The 19,252-nt window shown below is 49.0% G+C and overlaps 1 protein-coding gene across 1 annotated transcript in view; it reads left to right on the top strand.

Moving 5' to 3' along the window:
• The window catches only part of PXDC1 (PX domain containing 1), a 33,057-nt gene extending 22,393 nt beyond the window's left edge, over positions 1–10,664 (top strand). The window contains exons 4-5 of the mRNA XM_014867443.3: positions 5,315–5,426; positions 9,444–10,664. Coding sequence (XP_014722929.2) covers positions 5,315–5,426; positions 9,444–9,561 — 230 coding nt within the window. The 3' untranslated portion in view covers positions 9,562–10,664. The remainder of the gene's footprint in view (positions 1–5,314; positions 5,427–9,443) is intronic.
• The last annotated feature ends 8,588 nt before the right edge of the window (positions 10,665–19,252 follow it).

Below are 19,252 nucleotides of genomic sequence, written 5' to 3' on the forward strand. Positions count from 1 at the left end.
AAGCATTCGACAAGATCCAACACCCATTTATGATAAAAACCCTCAGTAAAATGGGTATAGAAGGAAAGTACCTCAACATAATAAAGGCCATATATGATAGACCCACAGCCAACATCATACCCAATGGACAAAAGCTGAAAGCCATCCCTCTGAGGACAGGAACAAGACAAGGGTGCCCACTTTCACCACTCCTATTCAACATAGTACTGGAGGTGCTGGCCAGAGCAATTCGGCAGGAAAAAGAAATAAAAGGAATCCAAATAGGTAACGAAGAAGTAAAACTCTCGTTGTTTGCAGACGACATGATCTTATACATAGAAAACCCCAAAGAATCCACAGAAAAACTATTAGAAATAATCAACAACTACAGCAAAGTAGCAGGGTATAAAATTAACGTGCATAAATCAGTAGCATTTCTATACACTAACAATAAACTAACAGAAAAAGAACTCAAGAACTCTATCCCATTCACAATCGCAACGAAAAGAATAAAATACCTTGGGATAAACTTCACCAAGGAAGTGAAGGATCTATACAATGAAAACTACAAGACTTTCTTGAAAGAAATAGGCGATGACATAAAGAGATGGAAAAACATTCCTTGCACATGGATTGGAAGAATAAACATAGTTAAAATGTCCATACTACCTAAAGCAATATACAGATTCAATGCTATCCCAATCAGAATCCCAAGAACATTCTTCACAGAAATTGAACAAACAATCCTAAAATTCATATGGGGGAACAAAAGACCGCGAATTGCTAAAGCAATCCTGAGCAAGAAAAACAAAGCCGGCGGAATCACAATCCCCGATTTCAAAACATACTACAAAGCTACAGTGATCAAAACAGCATGGTACTGGTACAAAAACAGGTCCACAGATCAATGGAACAGAATTGAAAGCCCAGAGATAAAACCACACATCTATGGACAGCTAATCTTCGACAAAGGAGCAGAGGGCCTACAATGGAGAAAAGAAAGTCTCTTCAACAAATGGTGCTGGGAAAACTGGACAGCCACATGCAAAAGATTGAAAATTGACCATTCTTTTTCACCATTCACAAAAATAAACTCAAAATGGATCAAAGACCTAAAGATTAGGCCTGAGACAATAAGTCTTTTGGAAGAGAATATAGGCAGTACACTCTTTGACATCAGTTTCAAAAGAATCTTTTCGGACACTGTAACTCCTCAGTTGAGGGAAACAATAGAAAGAATAAACAAATGGGACTTCATCAGACTAAAGAGCTTCTTCAAGGCAAGGGAAAACAGAATTGAAACAAAAAAACAGCTCACTAATTGGGAAAAAATATTTACAAGCCACTTATCCGACAAAGGGTTAATCTCCATAATATACAAAGAACTCACACTGCTTTACAACAAAAAAACAAACAACCTGATCAAAAAATGGGCAGAGGACATGAACAGACATTTCTCAAAAGAAGATATGAATATGGCCAATAGACACATGAAAAGATGTTCATCATCACTAATCATCAGGGAAATGCAAATCAAAACTACACTAAGATATCACCTTACCCCCGTTAGATTGGCAAAAACATCCAAAACCAAGAACGACAAATGTTGGAGAGGTTGTGGAGAAAGAGGAACCCTCATACACTGTTGGTGGGGATGCAAACTGGTACAGCCACTATGGAAAACAGTATGGAGATTTCTCAAAAAGTTAAAAATAGAAATACCCTATGACCCAGCCATCCCATTACTGGGTATCTATCCTAAGAACCTGATATCAGATATCTCAAGAGTCCGTTGCACCCCTATGTTCATCGCAGCATTATTTACAATAGCCAAGATGTGGAACCAGCCTACATGCCCAGAAACTGATGACTGGATAAAGAAGATGTGGTATATATACACAATGGAATACTACTCAGCCATAAAAAAAGACGAAATTGGCCCATTCACAACAATGTGGATGGACCTCGAGGGCATTATGTTAAGCGAAATAAGTCAGTCAGAGAAAGACGAACTCTATATGACTCCACTCATAGGTGGAAATTAGTATATTGAGAAGGAGATCTGATCGGTGGTTACCAGGGAAAAGGGGGGGTGGGGGGAGGGTACGGAGGGGGAAGTGGTGTACCCACAACATGACTAACAAAAATGTACAACTGAAATTTCACAAGCTTGTAATCTATCATAACATTAATAAAAACAAAACAAAACAAAAAAAAACAAAAGTGTTAGCTCCTGAGAGTTGAGGAAAGACTGAGGAACTGTCAGAGGTCGTAGGAGACTGAGACACAACAACTTAATGCAACAAGGGGTCCTGGTTGGGTGTGGAACAGAAAAAGGGACAGTGGTGGAAAAGCTGGTGAGACTGGAGGGAGGGAGGAGTTAGCTGGTAGTGTGGTGCCAATGTTAATTTCCTGCATTTGCTCGTGGTACCGTGGTTATGTAAAATGTGAACATGACAGGAAGCTGGTGAGGGATATGTGAGGACTCTATTCTGTTTTTGCAACTTTTCTGTAATTCTAAAATTAGTTCAAAATAAAAAGTTAAAAAAAATGAGGTGGCAAAGCAGGACTCTTCATGTGAAAAAATATGAATGTAAAAAAGTAGCTTGAAAATGGGCTATTTCATAGAATCAGTCATGTATGTGATTAAAGTAAATAAATTCATGAGTGATTTTTCCTATAGATATTAAACTGACTTCTAAAAATTCGCATTTTAAGTATGCTGGAAGATGGGCTTCAGATGGTATAGTTTTTCTGTCATTGTAACATTTCCTTCGGTTCTTTTCATTTGCATGTTGCAACAGATAGGAAGACATTAGCAACAATGATAGTAATAACTACCATTTATTGAGCCTCCTGCATTTGTTAGGTTCCATACAAAGACCATCTCATTTAATCTACACCTGTCCCCTTCAGGATGGGTACTGTTATTCTCATTTTACAGATGAAGAAACTGAGCCAGAAGTGACCTGTTCCCCAGGCATGCATGGCAGAACTGGAGTTTCCTCGAGGGCCCAGCTGGCCTTGCAAACCATTAGACCACATTTCTGTGCACAGAGGCTTCTTTGCATAGACGATTAAGGATGATTTGTTACAAGTCTGTTTTGGGGGCTGGTAAAGATTCCATTTTCTAGAGCTCCAAACTTCACATTTACAGAAGATTAGAAAGTTGCTATGTAAGGCATCTCTTCATAACATTCACAAATGTTTGGCGGCACTGACATTTGTTTTCACTTGTAGGGTTTTCCCCTAATTCCTTGGCAAAGGGGTGGGAGAAGGGGGCTGGGGCTGTGGGCGGGCTGCACTGCGGTCCACTGAGGTCCAATGTGCTCCCTGAGACGGACAGAGCTGAGTCAGTTTTGACAGCATTAAAGAAAGTGGTTCTGTGCTGCCCTGCATTTTAAACCGAGAGGCGAGGGCATCTTTATCTTCCCTTCAGGTGGGGTCAGCTTCAGAGTCTGTCTGTCCACTCAGGCTTCAGTGAACATCTTCTCTTTGTCTTTCTTGCACTGGAAATGTCGTCCACCCCGGAGGGTCCAGGCTCTGACTTCTCGTTGGTTCTCTGCTCCTTCTCGTCACAGCAGGCCCTCCGTGCTGGTTCTCCATCAGGGAAGAGGGGCCTGGGGGCTCCACCAGGGAGGGCAGGGCAGGAGACAGCGTGTGCTCATGTCACACGGAGGGTGACTAACTGGGCTGGTGCAGCTGAAAGACCAATGAAACACGAGCTGTCACTTCTCCAGAAAGTCAAGTGGAAATTTCAGCAGTTACTTGGCAAGTTTGGTTGATGAACAATCATTTTAATCCTGTGGGGTGAGGAGGAAATCTTCCGTTTTTCTCTCTTCATTTTTGTGTAGTTTCCCTAATTCTCTTCATATGGAGAGAAATTCCAAGACTGAGAACCAATTACCTAGAAAGATTAAAAATAAGAAGATTAATTTCATTATAAAAACCAACAATCCATACATGGGAATAAAATAATCTAAATTGTGGTAAAATGTAAGAGAAAAAGTAAAGAAGACAGCTCCACAAACTGCCGTAGTGTCAGGTGCCCGCTGAGAGGCCGGGAGGCGCGTGCCTGTCGCCTGATCTGCATAGGGAGGCGAGGACGGGCTCGAGTGAGCTGTGTGTCCCCGTGTGTCAGGCCCTGAATGAAGGGTAATAATCCTTTGGATCTGAGAATGCACCAGGAATTTGGAGTGTATTTTAAGCATGTTTTTTAAGATGAGTAAGTAGAGGGCCTGACCTGGGAGGACAAACAAGGGTCACAGCGTGAGCTGACTGAGAGCTGAGGTCAGGAGCTGAGCAGCCTCTCAGGGAGCTGCAGAACGGCAACACCTGGGAGGAGTGTCATGGCTCCAGATCTGTTCTTGGAGTGTCTGTCGTCTGCTCGGGAAATAGAAATGAAAGCTACACCAGATGTTAGAAGTGGGTCGAGCTGCACTTGCTACTTATGCTTAAATGGACCAGAGGGCGTGGTAGAACCGGGAGTCATGGGACTTTAGAGTTGGAAGGATCCCTGGAGATAATCCCATACAATTGTGGAATTTTCCAGTTGAGGATACTGAGTCCCAGGGTCATGGCTCTCCTTTTTGGGCTGAGCTGCAGGGTCCAAGTTCCCAGCCTGGGAGTTTCAGCTGCCACACTCTCAGGCACCCAGGTCCCACCTCTTCCAGCACTGCGTGAGCACCAGACTTCCACCCTTGAAAGCTAACACCACAGAGCCCACGTAGACATACGAAGACATTTTCTTGTTGGTCTTTTTAAATTACCACCATTCATGCTTTTCATTAGATTATCAGTTTATATACAGAATTATATAAAGTAAAAAAGTGAAGTCACCCATTTGGTTTAAAATGCATGCTGATCTCATTTGATCCTCCCAGCAACCCAGGGTGTTGATGGTGTTATATCCCCGGTGTCTCAGACACGAGTGGGAGCTTAGAAGATGGGGTAACCCATGCAAAGCCCCATGGCAGTGTGCGAGGGACCTAGACGCAACTCAGACTGATAGACACGAGCCCAGTACCCTTTCAGCCCAGCTTTGAACCCATGGGGAAGGGCGCGTGGGGAGGGCGCTCAGACAGCCGAAGCATCCTGCCGTGGGGAGAGATGCGCCTCTCGGCCTGCATGGGTCAGCAGGTGTGGCTCCTGTGCCTCCTGAATCTGTGTGGCAGCACTCCAGACTGGGCCTTGGGGGAGCAGAGCATTCTCTTAAAGTAGGGGAGCAGGGGGGCAGGAGTGGAGAGGGAAGTAGGGAGATCGGTACAAGCCCCAAACCTCACAACTTTAAAGTCTGACCCCTTCTGAATAGTTACCTTACTCCTTTTGTTTCCAGAAATCATGAGGTCCAATGGATTTTGTTTAGCAAATACAGAAACAATCGTTATTGACCACAGTATACCAAACGGAAAAGACCAGCGCCTGGCCGTGGACCCGGCGGAACATCTGTAAGTACAGTGATTTGCATAGTTTTATAGAAGGACCCCGAGCTGTCGGTGGGTGCCAGGGGCTGCAGTTCAGGGACTCTGTAGCAAGGAGACAGATGTGGCTGGAACGCCGAGCCCCCATCGGTATTTGGATACTGATTTAGGGTGTCAGCCTTTCCTAGAGGAGTGAGACCTCGATTCTTAAACCTGTGGGAGCAGAGTTCCTCCGGCTGAGTGACGGCTGCAAGGGGCCTTGAGGAGAGGTGGCCAGCCTTCAGGGACTGGTCTGTGCCGGGCGCTGAGGGCTGTGGGGGCCACAACCTCCTGGCGCAAAGGGCCTGTTCTCCTGGGAGGGGAGAAGTGCCACCTGCACATCAGCCTCACATCGCAGGGCTGAAGTTCTCCTGATGCCCAGGTGGGCTCCGTGTGGCTCACGGTGGCACCTGGCCCAGCGGGCTGCACTGTTCCGAGGGAGGGAGGACATGTCTGATGAGTGAAGGTGGGACAGCCACACGCCACTGCCTTCTCCGGTCTTCCTCCCTCTCAGAGGAACACTTTTGACCATGAGAAGTGCTCCAGGAAAGCCCGAACCCTGGGCCCCATGAGGCACAGCCACCCTCATCCTTGGGGCACTTCCGGGTCGTCTTCTTGGGAGGCATCAGGCGGCAGCTTGAGGGGATGTCACACGGCGGCTTCTGTGACTGTCGAGGCCCAGCCCAGGGCTCTTGCTGGTTGTGTGAGCATCGGGAAGTGACTGAACTCCCCGCTTCTCTTATCCTCACGGGAGACCAAGATGCCCTTGCAGGTCCTTGTGAAAAACTCAGACACCAAGTGTGCAGCTCTGAATGTGCAGTCTCCCTGTGGCACATGAGCAGCATAACCCAGGGATCAAGGGGCCTCCTTAGTCCCATGTCCCACGCCACCCACTCAGCCACAAATAAAAATGGACGAAGACAGACCCACATGCCTGGACACACATCTGGGCCAGTCAGCTGCAGGCCAGGGCATGACCCCAGGGTGTGCCTGGGCTCCGGCAGGCAGCTCGAGCCTCCTGTGCTGGACCCCGCTCTGTGTTGAAGCTCTGTGGGAGCCTCTCGGCCCGTGGAGCGGGCCCCAGCCAGCAGCCCCCACTTGCTCAGTTTCTTAGGTGTCCCTTAGGTGGATGGCACAGAAGCTTTCACAGTGGAGGAGTCATGAAACGGGGGTGTATGGATGTGCTGGCAAGGCCGAGGGCCGGCCCACCTCTGAAATGCTGCCCTGCTGTGACTCCATGTGGCGCCATACCCGTCATGTGTGTCCAGATAGCTCAGTCGTTCATGACCCGAGGGTCCTCCGTGCTAACACGGGCTGGCACGTGGCAGCGCAAGGTCGATGTGTGTTAAATGGCGACTGGAAGGAGAAGTCCTTTACCTCGTGGGAGGGGTTGCTGGTCTTGGTGGAGAAGACAGGTGGACTCTGCCTCGTCACCAGTTGCTGCAGGTCCTGGCTCCGGCTCCCAGTCTTCTCAGACCCTTTCCCTCTCCGAGAGGCCTCGAGGGGCCTTCTGCAGCCTGGCATGAGGTCAGACTTGAGAAGTCAGTTCCACTGTGAACAGTTTTGCTGAGAGACACGCGGAGAGAAAGCCGGGATGGAAGCACAAGTTCCCCTTGAGCCAGGGCTCTGTGTGGACGGGGCGACATCCTTGGTGCACAGCTGCCTGCTCCTGGCTGCCTTCAGGCCGGGAGAGCAAGCAGGGGAATACCTCTGCGACCCCAGGAAAGCCCCACCGAGATCTGTCGCCCCTGCGCACTCGGGAGCAGTCAGAGGATTGCTGACTTGGCCGGCAGCCCCCTGGGCATCTGATCGAGGGCAGCGAGGCCTGCTGCTGTCTGTCCTTCAGGAGCCATCTGTGTGTACACTCCTCAGGGCTGTCAGGAGCAGGTGGGGAGGCGACGGGGCCAGGTCATGGAGAGATGACCCTTAAGTAGCCGGAGGCTTCACTTCCTGGCCGCAGCTGTCCTCAGAGGTACTCAAGGGTGACTGGCCTCGAGGCTGTGAATTCAGTGCTGTCGGGCCTGCCGTGAGGACATGTGCCACGGAGTCGAGCAGGCAGTCCCCACGCTGTCCCTGGGGAGGGCAGGGACCAGCACCCAGGACCACAGACCCCCTGCACTCAGGGAATGGGAGTGTGCCGGACGGCGATATGGGTCAGTGGACAGCGAGGTCTCTGCCTGGGGAAGATCCTGGCTGGCTGGAGGGGTCACCAGGCTCCGAGACGTCCACCCCAGTGCTGAGGCGAGCCCCCACACTGTCCCTACAGCTCAGGAGCAGAGGTATTTGCCAAGCCTGCCGAGGGCTGTGGGGGATGGATGAGGACCCTGGACTCAGCCTGGTGATGCGTTTCCTGAGCATCCTAGCTGCCCTTTCCCCCCTCGGGTCTCAGGGTCATCTGATCCTAGGACAGGAGGAGGAGCAGGGGCAGGAAGCCATCTGTGGTACCTCTGGCCTGGCCCTTGCCCGCCTTGAGCCTTGCCCCACACCCGCGAGACCCCTGTGGTTTCAGGCCAGCGCTGGCTGAGGGAAGAGATGTAACAGCCTGTGTAAAGTTGGAGAGCTGGTCTTGTCTCCATGAGACCCGCTGCCTCGCAGGCTGCACACACTTTTCTGTCCACAGTTCCATGTCTTTCTCGGCAACCTGGTGCCACCAGGGCAGGGAGCATGGGGAGGGGAGTTGGGCCCTGAGCTCTCTCCTGAGGGCACAGATGTCAAGGCCCCTGCATCTCCACACACACGCCTCACTGTGGAGTTAAAGGGAGACCTACCTCTGGCCGTTTCTGTCTAATTTCAAAGCCGTGATCAGCTCATGCTCGACTTTGAACCTGCAGCCTGGACCTGGAGGAAGCATGCCCCTTGGAGCGTGTTTGGAGTCAGTGGGATTCTCACTGTGCGCTCTTGATGCAGGGGCGGCGCTGCCTCCGGCGGCTCCCTGGCTGGGGAAGCCAAGTCAGACGCTCGTTGCTGGGCTGCTGGTCAGTTTGTGTCCTTTTCCGTCACTCCAGAGCTTTCTAGGTGTAGTTGAGCTCCGACAACTGTTGACTGGTCAGCGACACTTTGAACGCCAGGAATCAAGGCAGGAACATGGGCGCTGGGGTCCAAGGGCTCCCCCCATCCTGGGAGAGCAGTTCCTTCCCCACCCCACTGGCCTATTTTGTTCAGACTGATGCTCAGTCAAGGAAAACGGAAAAAGCACATTTCTCTCTCTGTTATGCATTTTTAAAAATTTGGAGTCTTTTCTAGCTTAGGAGGCCACGTCTGGGTTAGACGGGGTGGAGATGTTTTCAGTTCATGGGGGAATCAAGACCAGGAAGATATTTGTGTCACCTTACATTTGGGGTACGTGTTATTCCCTGAGCTCTTCTTGCCTCCCCTCCCCCATGTAAACTCCCCTCACTGAATACATGGACCCAAACGAGGGCACCCACCCCCCAAAGGAACCCTCCCTCCGCTGACCCCTGCCGGCCCTCTGCCTGCCCCTGCGCCAGCCCCCTCGTCAGCGCACAGGGGGCAGTTGGGGGGTGAGCGGGTGCAGTAGCTTCCCGCCCATCTCTGCCGTTGTCTGCAGGGCCAGCACAGGGAGGTGTCTGCTCCCAAAGACAGGCCCTGCCTGGCTTGTTCAGGTGTGTCCCAGACTCGACACACAGCCGCCCCTAGAGAGAAGGAATCACCCTGTGAATGAAGCAATGAGTGCCTCAGTAAATGATGGCCGATGAGCATGGAGAGCAGCCTCTGAGGCCCTGGAAGCCGGAGCCATGACAGTCTGGCATTGGGTTCATTTCACCTAACGTGTAATCACGTCCTTCCTAAATGCACACTGACGAGACCGTGCGTCCCCTGGGCCTGCGCAGTGTGAGAGCATCCTGGAAAGCCCTTCCGTTGTGCTTGGCGTTGATCCCTAAGTGCCCTCCTGCCAATGACCTTTTGCCCTTTCTTTCTCCACTTTGGTGGGGTCAAGGGTCAGTGAGCAGCTCCAGCCCTCACCTCTGTCTTTTCCCGTTTCAGGTTTGAGAACGGCAGTGAGTTTACCTCAGAACTGGAGGATGGCGATGACCCAGCAGCTTATGTCACCAACCTGTCCTATTACCACCTGGTCCCCTTTGAGACGGACATTTTGGATTGAATCGCCAGTGGGCCCCACATCTGCAGCCCTCGACTGCTGCTTCTGCTGCTGTCCACTGCACCAGCTCCAAAGGCCAGAGCTTCTGTCCCGGGCCTCTGTCTGGCGGTGCCTGCAGGGGCCAGCCTGGCTCTGCTCCCAGGCCGCACCCGGCAACCTGCACCCAGGAGGCCTGCGTGTCCTGTGTCCTGTGAGTGGCACAGCAGGGGTCTCCAGGGTCAGGGCTGACCCCAAGGTTTCCAGTAGCCAGATCAGGTCATGGGAGTCCCCACATGGCCTGCTGCTTCGGAGTGGCCTTCCATCTCCACTGGCGCCACCAGCCTGTTTCTGCGTTCCTGAGACTCGCTCCCCACCGTGTGTGGAGCCGCAAGTGCCTGCAGGACCCCCAGGGCCTCTCCTGGGTCCTCCTTCGCTGTCACTGCTTCCTGGGGAGGAGCCTTCCTCTTGGTACCGTGGCCCAGGATCGCTGGCCTCCCCTCCCTCCCCACCGTTCCCTCACACCACAAGCGCACAAAACACTTTGGGGCGATTTTGATGAGTTGCCAGGTTCTGGACCCGTGGGCAGGGCATGTTAGGTAATCCGGATTTCCCTGGGAACCAGGATATGTGGCTTTCGTTTCTGTTTTTCATCTTCTATCCGGAAACTCTGGGCTTTGTGTCAGCCTAAGGGAGTGTTTACAGAAGGTTAGTCGTGAATGGAGAGTGGGGCCACGGGGTCAGGGGCCCATTGAGCCCAGACTGAGAGGTAATGATTCTCCTCAAGAGGAACAGAATTCCTGCCTGGCCCGCCCGCATCCCTGCAGCCTCCAGAGAGGGGAGCAGCGCTGTGGTCCCCGGGCCGTCTGAGGCTCGCCCCTCTGCTGTCCACCCAGCTTCACTGGTACGGCTGCCATAGTGCCCCGAGAGGACAGATCAGGAGGGAGCCTGAGTCTCCGCGGGCTCCCTGGGTCCTGGGGGAGGGCCTGTGTCCTGCCCGTTTGTCTCTCCCAGTGTCTACTAACGACCCACATTTGCTAGTGTAAATAATAGTAAATTATTGAGAATCCTAATTCTTTTACACAGTCTGTTTTTTAATCTATTTTAATTAAATAAAATATATTACTCTACTTTTGTCAGTCTAAGGTGTTCCTGTATAGAGGTGTGGCTGGGGAGGGGTGGAGACTAGACACTCCCCCTCAGGGCTGGCCCCGAGCATCTTGCCTTATAGTTATTTAGGGAACGTGTTCTGTTCTCACCCCAGGGAGTAATCTGTCCAAACTGAAAAGTGACCAGACAGCCTGTGCTGCTGTTTTCACTGAGGGTTTTCCCGTCTCCGTGTTCCTCCTCAGCAGCCACAGGAACCCCTGCTGTGACCCGCTGCATGGCTGGGATGCCCGTGGATCTTGCGTTTCCTTTCTTGCTTGCAGCTGTGTTCAGTGTCATGCATCCTGCCTTCACACAGGCCAGCAGGTGGCTGACGGGGGTTGGCCAGTCACCTTTCTTCTCTCGAAGGGTGAGATGGGGTTCTGTGCAGGATCGGGCTTCTTGCCTGGCAGCTAAGGTTGGAGTCCAGTGCCCTGTTCAGTTAATTACCATACGAGGTCTGTCGTGGATTCCCGGGTTGTCCTCATTACCCATGTTCCGCAGAGGGGCTTCTCCCCAGCTGTCAGGCCGCTGCGATGGCAGCTTCCCGAGCTCATCCGCCTACTTGGGCTGTGTCTCCCCATCAGGACCCAAAGTGGGCTCCCGGCCCCCTTCACTTCCACTTGGGCAGCCTCACGTCCCATGACTGCATGGCGGGATCTCTAAACAAGGGGTCAGGTCATTGAACGTTTGCGTTCCCAGAGTACATGTCAGAACGCTCTCTAGCTTCCATTTTTCTCTGGAGACACATGGTCTTCTAGGCCTGTTCTTCATGTTCCCACATTTGAAAGAACGATAAGTACAGACAAATATTTCATTAAGTGCAGTAATAAATGGTTACTAGTATCGACACAATCCATAATCAATCTATAAATCAACACGGGGGTGAGTTTCTTATATGAGCCCGTTTTGAGGACTGTAGCCCAGGAGAGAACGACCTTCAAGGGAGGAAGCGCTCTGAAGAAGCAGGGTGTACAGAGTGGTGGTGTGCGGTCCTGGAACAAGGAACATATATCACATAGGACAGGAATATCTCTTACTCCAGTCACAAGATGCTTTCCTAGCACAGCAGGTCCATGGTCACACGATGAGCACAACAGGCCAGTAATTAACCCTTAGTTTCTGGGAAGAAATGCTTATCTTTAAAGAAATGATGATATGGGGGAGGCATACATCCCTATTTTTTTTTCACGTTTCAAAATTATGTTTATTTATTTAGTTGTTCATACATCCCTATTTTAAGGGCATCATTCTTGGCTTTGGGACACTGTAAATTTTAAAGCAGATGTACAAGCCATGCTCAACAGACTACATCAGGCCTTTCTGGAAAAACAAGATCAGGCTAAATTAGTTTTAAATCAAATGGCTTCCTCATATTCTACAGCATATGTTATTGCTTTTCATTTATTCATCACTAGCACTCAGCCTTACGGTGAGAAGGCCAGTATGGAGCAGTGGGGACTGAGGCAGATGGTGAGCTCATGTGCTGTGTAAGGGAGCAGTTACTGCTGCTCGGTTTAGCTGGTCATTTCACCTGGTAATGGGGGCCCACTGTGGCCAGATGGCCCAGTTTTTCAATAACTAGCTAGAAATCTGACTTTTTATGGGAAACATCCCAATTTTGAGTGTTGCAAAAAACAAAACAAGAAACTTGACCAAGTAAGAGAATCAGGACTCTTCAGCCCCTGGACCATCAGTCTAGAGAGCCAAAGCAGAGGAGTTGCGGGGCATGCGTGAAGTTTGCAGGCTGGCCCACACGTTTCTCCAGAGACTGCTTGAGAACAACTGCTTCTCTCCTTATTTGCTCGGTGGCATGTCCCTCATGCTGCTCTGGCAACCAGGGGACCCTTGGCAGACGCTCCCCTTTATTAGTGACAGTTGTGTGAGGACTACGGTCGTGAAACTCACTTACTACATTAGACAGGCTCCTGCAAAGTGGTAGGCAACCAAAACAATTTTTTTGGCAAATCAAATAATTTAAGTCGCTTAGGTTTTCTACTCGAACATTCGGCAAATGCTGTTTGTAGGCAGCGGAATTGTCCCCTCTCTGATTATTTCATAAATAGATGCTGGATTTCACATACGAGGCTTGCTGGAAGTGCAAAATGCACAGTGTGGACCTGATGTAGGTCTGCCCTCTGATGGTGCCTGGAGAACTGACCTGCTGGGCGGTGCTTGCCCTCATTGTGGGACAGCAGACAAGCACAAGCTACCTGGTAATTGAGCAGCCTGGGGGCTCATTAACAAACCCACAGTTCTCGTGGCTCTGACATTCATTAATAGAAATACATGCAGGGATGTTGGCAGCCAGACTGCCCTGAGCAGAGTATCCTAACCTTTGCCACGTTCTCCTCCTGAGAACAGAATGCATTTTTGGTCTTCATTTAAGGAGGTGTCCTGTGAAATTACAGGCATTTTTATTGCAAGTGAAATTTCTGTCCCAGGTTGGCTGTGCTCAAGTACCTCCAGCAGACCAGTATTTTACTCTAGGCTCATACTGTTTTAAAATGTGTATTTTTTTGTTATTCAAGTATGGCAAGGCCAGCAAGTCAGGAGATGATTGCCATTGAAAACGTGCTTTGTTACTCACAGATCTCAAGAGGAGGGGGCACATCATACCATGCAGGGCCACATGTGGAAGCACCAGGGCCAATAAGGAAGCAGAGGGAGCGGGAGGAACCGTGGGCAAGAGCCTCTATTGTGGTTTCTACGGGGAGAAACAGATGAGGCAGGGTAAGGCTGAGTAATTTCAGTGGGTGCTGGGGCACAGGGGCGGCCCTATCTGTCAGCTACTGGCCCTGGAGAGATGAGGGCAGATGGACAGTGGCCAGAGTGTGAGACCCATAAAGGAGGTGGTGGGGTGTGGGCTCTGGATTGGCTGGTTTGCATATGAAAGGCACACTCAAAGGCAGGTTGTTTACTATCTCCAAGAACTGGCTAATCCTGGGAGGGGCATCCCCTCCAAGGTCAGCAAGGCCCCAAGATGCTGAAGCATCAAATACAGAACTGGAAGACATGGTTATTACAAATACTAATCCCCAGGACTCCTTGATCTAGGCAGGGATCTGATTTTGTCCCCTGCTGAGGGCACACAGAAAACCAAAACTGTGGCATGTCTTAATGCCTCATGCAAAAAGCTTCCAACCCTCCACATAGATATAGACGTTACATTTTCTCATTTGAATGGGAACTATATTCCTGTGGTCCAAAAACCAAAATGATTTAAAAGGTTTTCCACAGGAAGTATCACTCCTGTTCCTGTCCCCATCCTGTCCCTCTCAGCTTGAATAGTTTCTATTGTTTCCCTCTAATATTTCTTTATGCAAATGCCAAACAAATATGTCCATATACTTTTTAGACAATGACTAAAATAATTCTTCTGGAGTCTGTATAATTTAGCATTCACGGTCAATAATAATGTGTCTTCAGAAATAGATGATCTGCTCAAACTTGCTAAGTTTTGCTTCTAATCAGAAAGTGTGAATGAGTAAAGGCTTGGCTGATGTGCAGCGTATCATATCTTAGACACGGTAGATTTTATTAGACTTCTGGGCACAGTGATAGACTTTCTATTATTTGCTCCCGTCTATTTTGAGGGTGGGGGTGAGCCTAGGAGTAGTGGAGTTGGCAGAGGGTTGTAAGTTTTCCACAAGCTAGGGGCTGCTCCTGGTCTTACGGACGGTAAACTCTGAGAGCAAATCTCTCTCCTGTGGGCATATGCACATTAAACGATCTTGAGGCAGATGTCCAAACACCACAATGCCAGAACATTTACTTATTTACAATAGAAACAACTGACCCAGAAATCAGAATACTTAGAAGTCATGACTGGCCGGTGCATTCACTCCTTACGCATAGGAAAGGTCAAATAACACTCTTAAGCAGGCTCTGTGAATATGGAAATTGGAAGAGAAGGAATTGATTAAATACCACAAGAAATATCATTGGTACCAAGCCTTAGAATTTTATGGAAGCCATTTTGACAGCACAAAAAGTCAACAAATTAATAGTTTAAAAAAGTGACTATTCTGTGTTTTTCTCATTTCTCTATGGCCAAGTGAAAACTTGTTATAGACACACAATGAGTTTATTGGGAACCCCAGAGATGAATGAAGAGACAACAGGGATGACCTCACCAATGGGAATCCAAGCAGGAGCACCTCCAGTGTCAGGGTGGCCTTGCCTAGTGGCAGCTGTGACTCAAATGTTCAGATTGAGTTGTGGGAGGAAAGACCCTCTTGGTCGTGCAGCATCCTTTCTCAGCAGGGGACCCTTCTCCAGGAAGTGTGTTAGTGGGAGGATGGGGCACATATGTTTCCATCCTCTACGTCCTTTTGGATGGAACAACTATGGCTTGCTACTGGACCAAGAACTCAAAGTTGGTTGGTTTGGTCAAGATTTCTCCACTGGCCGGTGCACTGAACAAGTTTGCTCTGCAAGGCTGTAGCTCACTGCCCTTCTCCCAGATGCATTCCCTCTTCAGACACCTTAACACGCTCAGACACGACTTACAGCAAAGTCTTGGGATCTATTCTTCTTATCCAAGGAAAGCTTGGATACCTCAGTTCTAATCAGTTGTGTTAATTTTGGAGTATAACTCACAGTGGCTATCTTTTGTTATTATTGTACTTTTTAAGCAGGTATTGTTTACATATGGTACAAAATTCAAAAGAATACAAAAGGGTGCTCCTTGAGAAGCAGTTGCTGCCCACCCTTGTCCCTGGCTACCCAGTTCCCCAACCTAGGGACAACCATTATAACCAGATTTTTGGATACACTCCAGAAGCATATATGAATATAATTTTTTTAAATGTATGCACCTGACTTTTTCACTTAATGATTTAGTTTGGAGATTATTCATGGAGCTATCTCATTCTTTTTACCTAAATGCATTTATTTAGCTAAGCAACTGTTTTCTTTTTGTTTAATTTCCCCATAAAACCACCCTTCTTTTTGTTTCTCTTTTAATTTTGTACATAGGTAAACCATTCACATATTTCAAAATATTATTGGTCCATTTGCCCACTGACTATTCATTCAAGAAATACTTACTGAGCACCTACCACGTGCCACTGTTCTAGATGCTAGGAATACAGCAGTGAACAAAGAAGCTAATTCCTTGTAGAGGGGCCAGCGATAGACAAAATAAGTAAATTATACAGAATGTTTGCTGGAAGGAATCTGGAGAAAAAAAAGCAGAGATGAAGAGTTTGACGGTGGTTGAAGGTGGCCGGGCAGGTGCACCTGCGAAGGTGAAATTTGAACAAAGGTGAGGGAACAAGCCATGGACATCTTAGGGTTGACCATGAGAACCTTGAAAGCCATTATAAGGCATTGGCTTTACTGAGATGGGGACCACTGGAGGGTCTTGAGCAGAGAGTGAAAGGATATGACATATAGAAGGCTCATTCTGGCTGCCAGGTGGAGAACAGGCTTGAGGGTCCAGAGCGGAAGTGGGGAGACCAGTGAGGAGGTGTTGCAGTAATGTGGGCAGGCGATGAGAGAAGACCACGTGGTAACACGGGAAGCAGTGAGCAGGGTCGGATTGGCCATGGGTGTGAGAGGCGAGGACTCAAGGGTGACTATAAGATTTTGGGCCTCAGCACCAGATCATTTGGTCTTCCTCAACTGAAATGCCGACAGCAGAGAGGTTTTAGAAAGGAAGGGCAGAAAATCTGTTTTGGATATATTAAATTTGAGATGATTATTACTATTATTTACCTTTAAAGTTTAGGAGAGAGACTAGATCTGAGGGTGGAGATTTGTGAATTATCAAAATAAAAGAGAAGCTTTTTTTAAAGCCGCCGGACTGGATTCGATCACCACAAGAGTGGGTATAGACAGAAAGCGTTCTGAGAATTGAGGCTGGCAGCTCTCCAACATTAAGAGAGAGAGAGAAGAGAAGGAACCAGCGTAGGAGAGGGAGAAGGGCCAGTAAGGTAGAGAGAAACAAGAGAATGTGGGGTCCTGAAGCCAGACAGAGTATTTCAAGGAGCAGAAAAGGATCAAGTGTGTCCAGTGTTCCTGATAATCAAGTACGGCGACGACGGAGAAAAGAACCCGGGTGTTAGCACAGCAGGAGTCATGGAGATTGTTCAAATATTGTGACATTGCAAAAGAAGAAGAAAGCATACATCTGAGCATACAAAATTGCTCATGAATGAGAATGTATTTGTAGACTAAGGTCCTTATTGATTTGGAAGAGTTTTTGGATGTGAAAGATATGTAGGAGTTCTTTTTGTGAAGAAAATTAGCTTTTGTACCAGCTTTTGCTGCATAACACTAGCTCCAAAGCTAAAGGCTGAATAGCTATTTATTTAGCTTCCAGTTCTGTGGGCCAGCCCTGTTGATCACGCTTAACAGGGTGGTTCTGCTGTTTGGGACCAGGTGAGGCTGTTCTTGGCTGGGCTCACTCGGTATAGCTGGTATAGGACAGCTCAGCGGGATGGCTCATTGTCTCTGCTCCACGGGCTCCCTCATCCCCCAGCTGGCTGGCCTGGGCTTTTTCACATGCAACTCATGAGGCAAGGGCAGAAAGAGGACAAGCCCCAAGGTACAAGTAATTTTCCAGTCTGCTTCCATCACATTTGTTACTGTCCCATGAACTTAAACCCAGAGTCAATGTGGGAAGACTCTACCAAGGGCATGGGTACAGGGAGGTATGAACAGGTTGGGGCCACAATTGCCATCAGTCTAGCACATCCCTTAAAGGCTAATCTTAATTCTTTGTTTTAAATATTTGAGATTATCGCTCTAGTCCCTTCTATTGATAAAGCAAGGCTCTGTGCTAGGATGGGAGGTAAATAAATTATGGTCTCCACGCCCTTGATTGAGTGTCAAGCAGCTGGTCACACAGTTTCAGGTCTAGAAGACGAGCTTCTTTCCATGGGAGTTCATTTCTTCTGGAGAGAAAGATCTAGCGAGAGTGATGGCACCTGAGTCCCAGGGGCAGGGCTGCTGCCCAGCGTGGGATGCACCTAATTTTTGTGGTTTGGAAAATACATTTTTATTTTATGAATAGTTTGCTTTCCTTCTCTCAAAGGGAGCTTAATGACAGGTATCCCTCTGGTATTCCACACAACCCAGTAGGAGGGGTTTGATTTTTGCCAATTTCAGCTGCTAATGTGTTTAAATGGAAACAGACAACACCAAAACTAAGGCTTTCAGAAACTCACTGGAGCAGTGGGATTACTGGATTAAAAACGTCCCCAGTGACTTGAAATTTTGACTTGTTGAGAATAGTCTGATTGACCCTTATCCCCAACCCAATCTATTTTTTTGACTTTATGAGTGGAGTTGACTTGATTGAGTCAGTCTGGGAGTCTGCTGTTCTGGCGAGAGAAGCCTGGAACAAAATCCATGAAATTAGTCCTCTGAGAGTCTAGGCAGACAGCTGACAATGACTTCCCAGCCCCTGAGGCATGAGTGTTGATGTGACATGACTGTTGTCACCCACATCCAGGCCTGAGAAACCAAGGAGGGCCCTTGACAGGAACAGAAAGAGGGGGAGAAAGAGAAGTAACATTTATTGCTCATCTGCTATGTCCGAGGGACTGCCCCAGGCACTGAGTGTACGGAGATGTGTAAGATGCTGTCTCCGTCCTGAGCTAGCACATGAAAACACAAAAGAGAACATAGTGTGAAGGAGGAAAAGGAGACAGAGGAGGAGAAGGTAGGGCATTTGAATGTTTTCTGCAACCACTCTAGAAAGAGCCCCTGACTCTTTCAGTCTCTGGTTAGCTTCCAGGTAGCAGTCAGCTCACGGACCAGCGTGAGCCTTAAATCCACTCCTGACTGCGGGGTGGGACTCACAGGTTGTGTGGTCTTCATCCTTTAGGCTGGCCTGTGCTCCCAGCTCAGGTTTGAGAGCTGGAGTTACATGGCCCGGAGCTTCTTTCTTTAGAGCTAGACTCTCCTGGTACGTGATTGGCATCCAGACAGAAGTTGAGCAGTTTGAAAGTCCCAGGACCTCTTTCAGGGCCCCTGGGATCTGATTAAATGAGATCAGGGACCTAATGTGTCCTGCTCGCCACCATCATTCCAGCCCACAAAGACACCGAGCACGTGCAAGGCACTAACAATGCTATATTGAGAGAACATGTCACTGTGGCCCGAACCAGTTAATCTCTTTTCCCAAAACACCCACAGTGTCCCCAAGGAGTATTTATTCTCTCTGGGAATCTGGCTCAACTTGATCTGCAATAGTGCCAGTGGGGGGTGAAGGGATAGAGAGGAACTTGTACCCGTCCCTCATCAGAAAGAATTTCTCCTCTCACTCACCAGAAAGAAAATAAGAAAAAAAAAATGAGGAAGTGTAAATGATCCTTTCTTTGTGTCTGGCTTATCGGCTGAAGGAGAACAGTTGGGTCTGGCACCTGAGGATGACAAGGGCCCCGGGTGTGCTGTCCTGGGGACTTGATGATGACATTTGGCTTCTTGGGTCATCAGAAGCAAGGAAGGTCCCAGCTCTTCCTGGGGGAGCAGCGGGACATCAGGAGCTCCTCCCTAGCAGCAGGTGGGCTGTGACTGGGTGCCCAGGAGGACCCACGGGCCAGGGAGCTGCTGGCTTGCT

This window comes from Equus asinus, chromosome 8 (genome assembly GCF_041296235.1).
Source record: "Equus asinus isolate D_3611 breed Donkey chromosome 8, EquAss-T2T_v2, whole genome shotgun sequence".
In the NCBI taxonomy this organism is placed as follows: domain Eukaryota; kingdom Metazoa; phylum Chordata; class Mammalia; order Perissodactyla; family Equidae; genus Equus; species Equus asinus.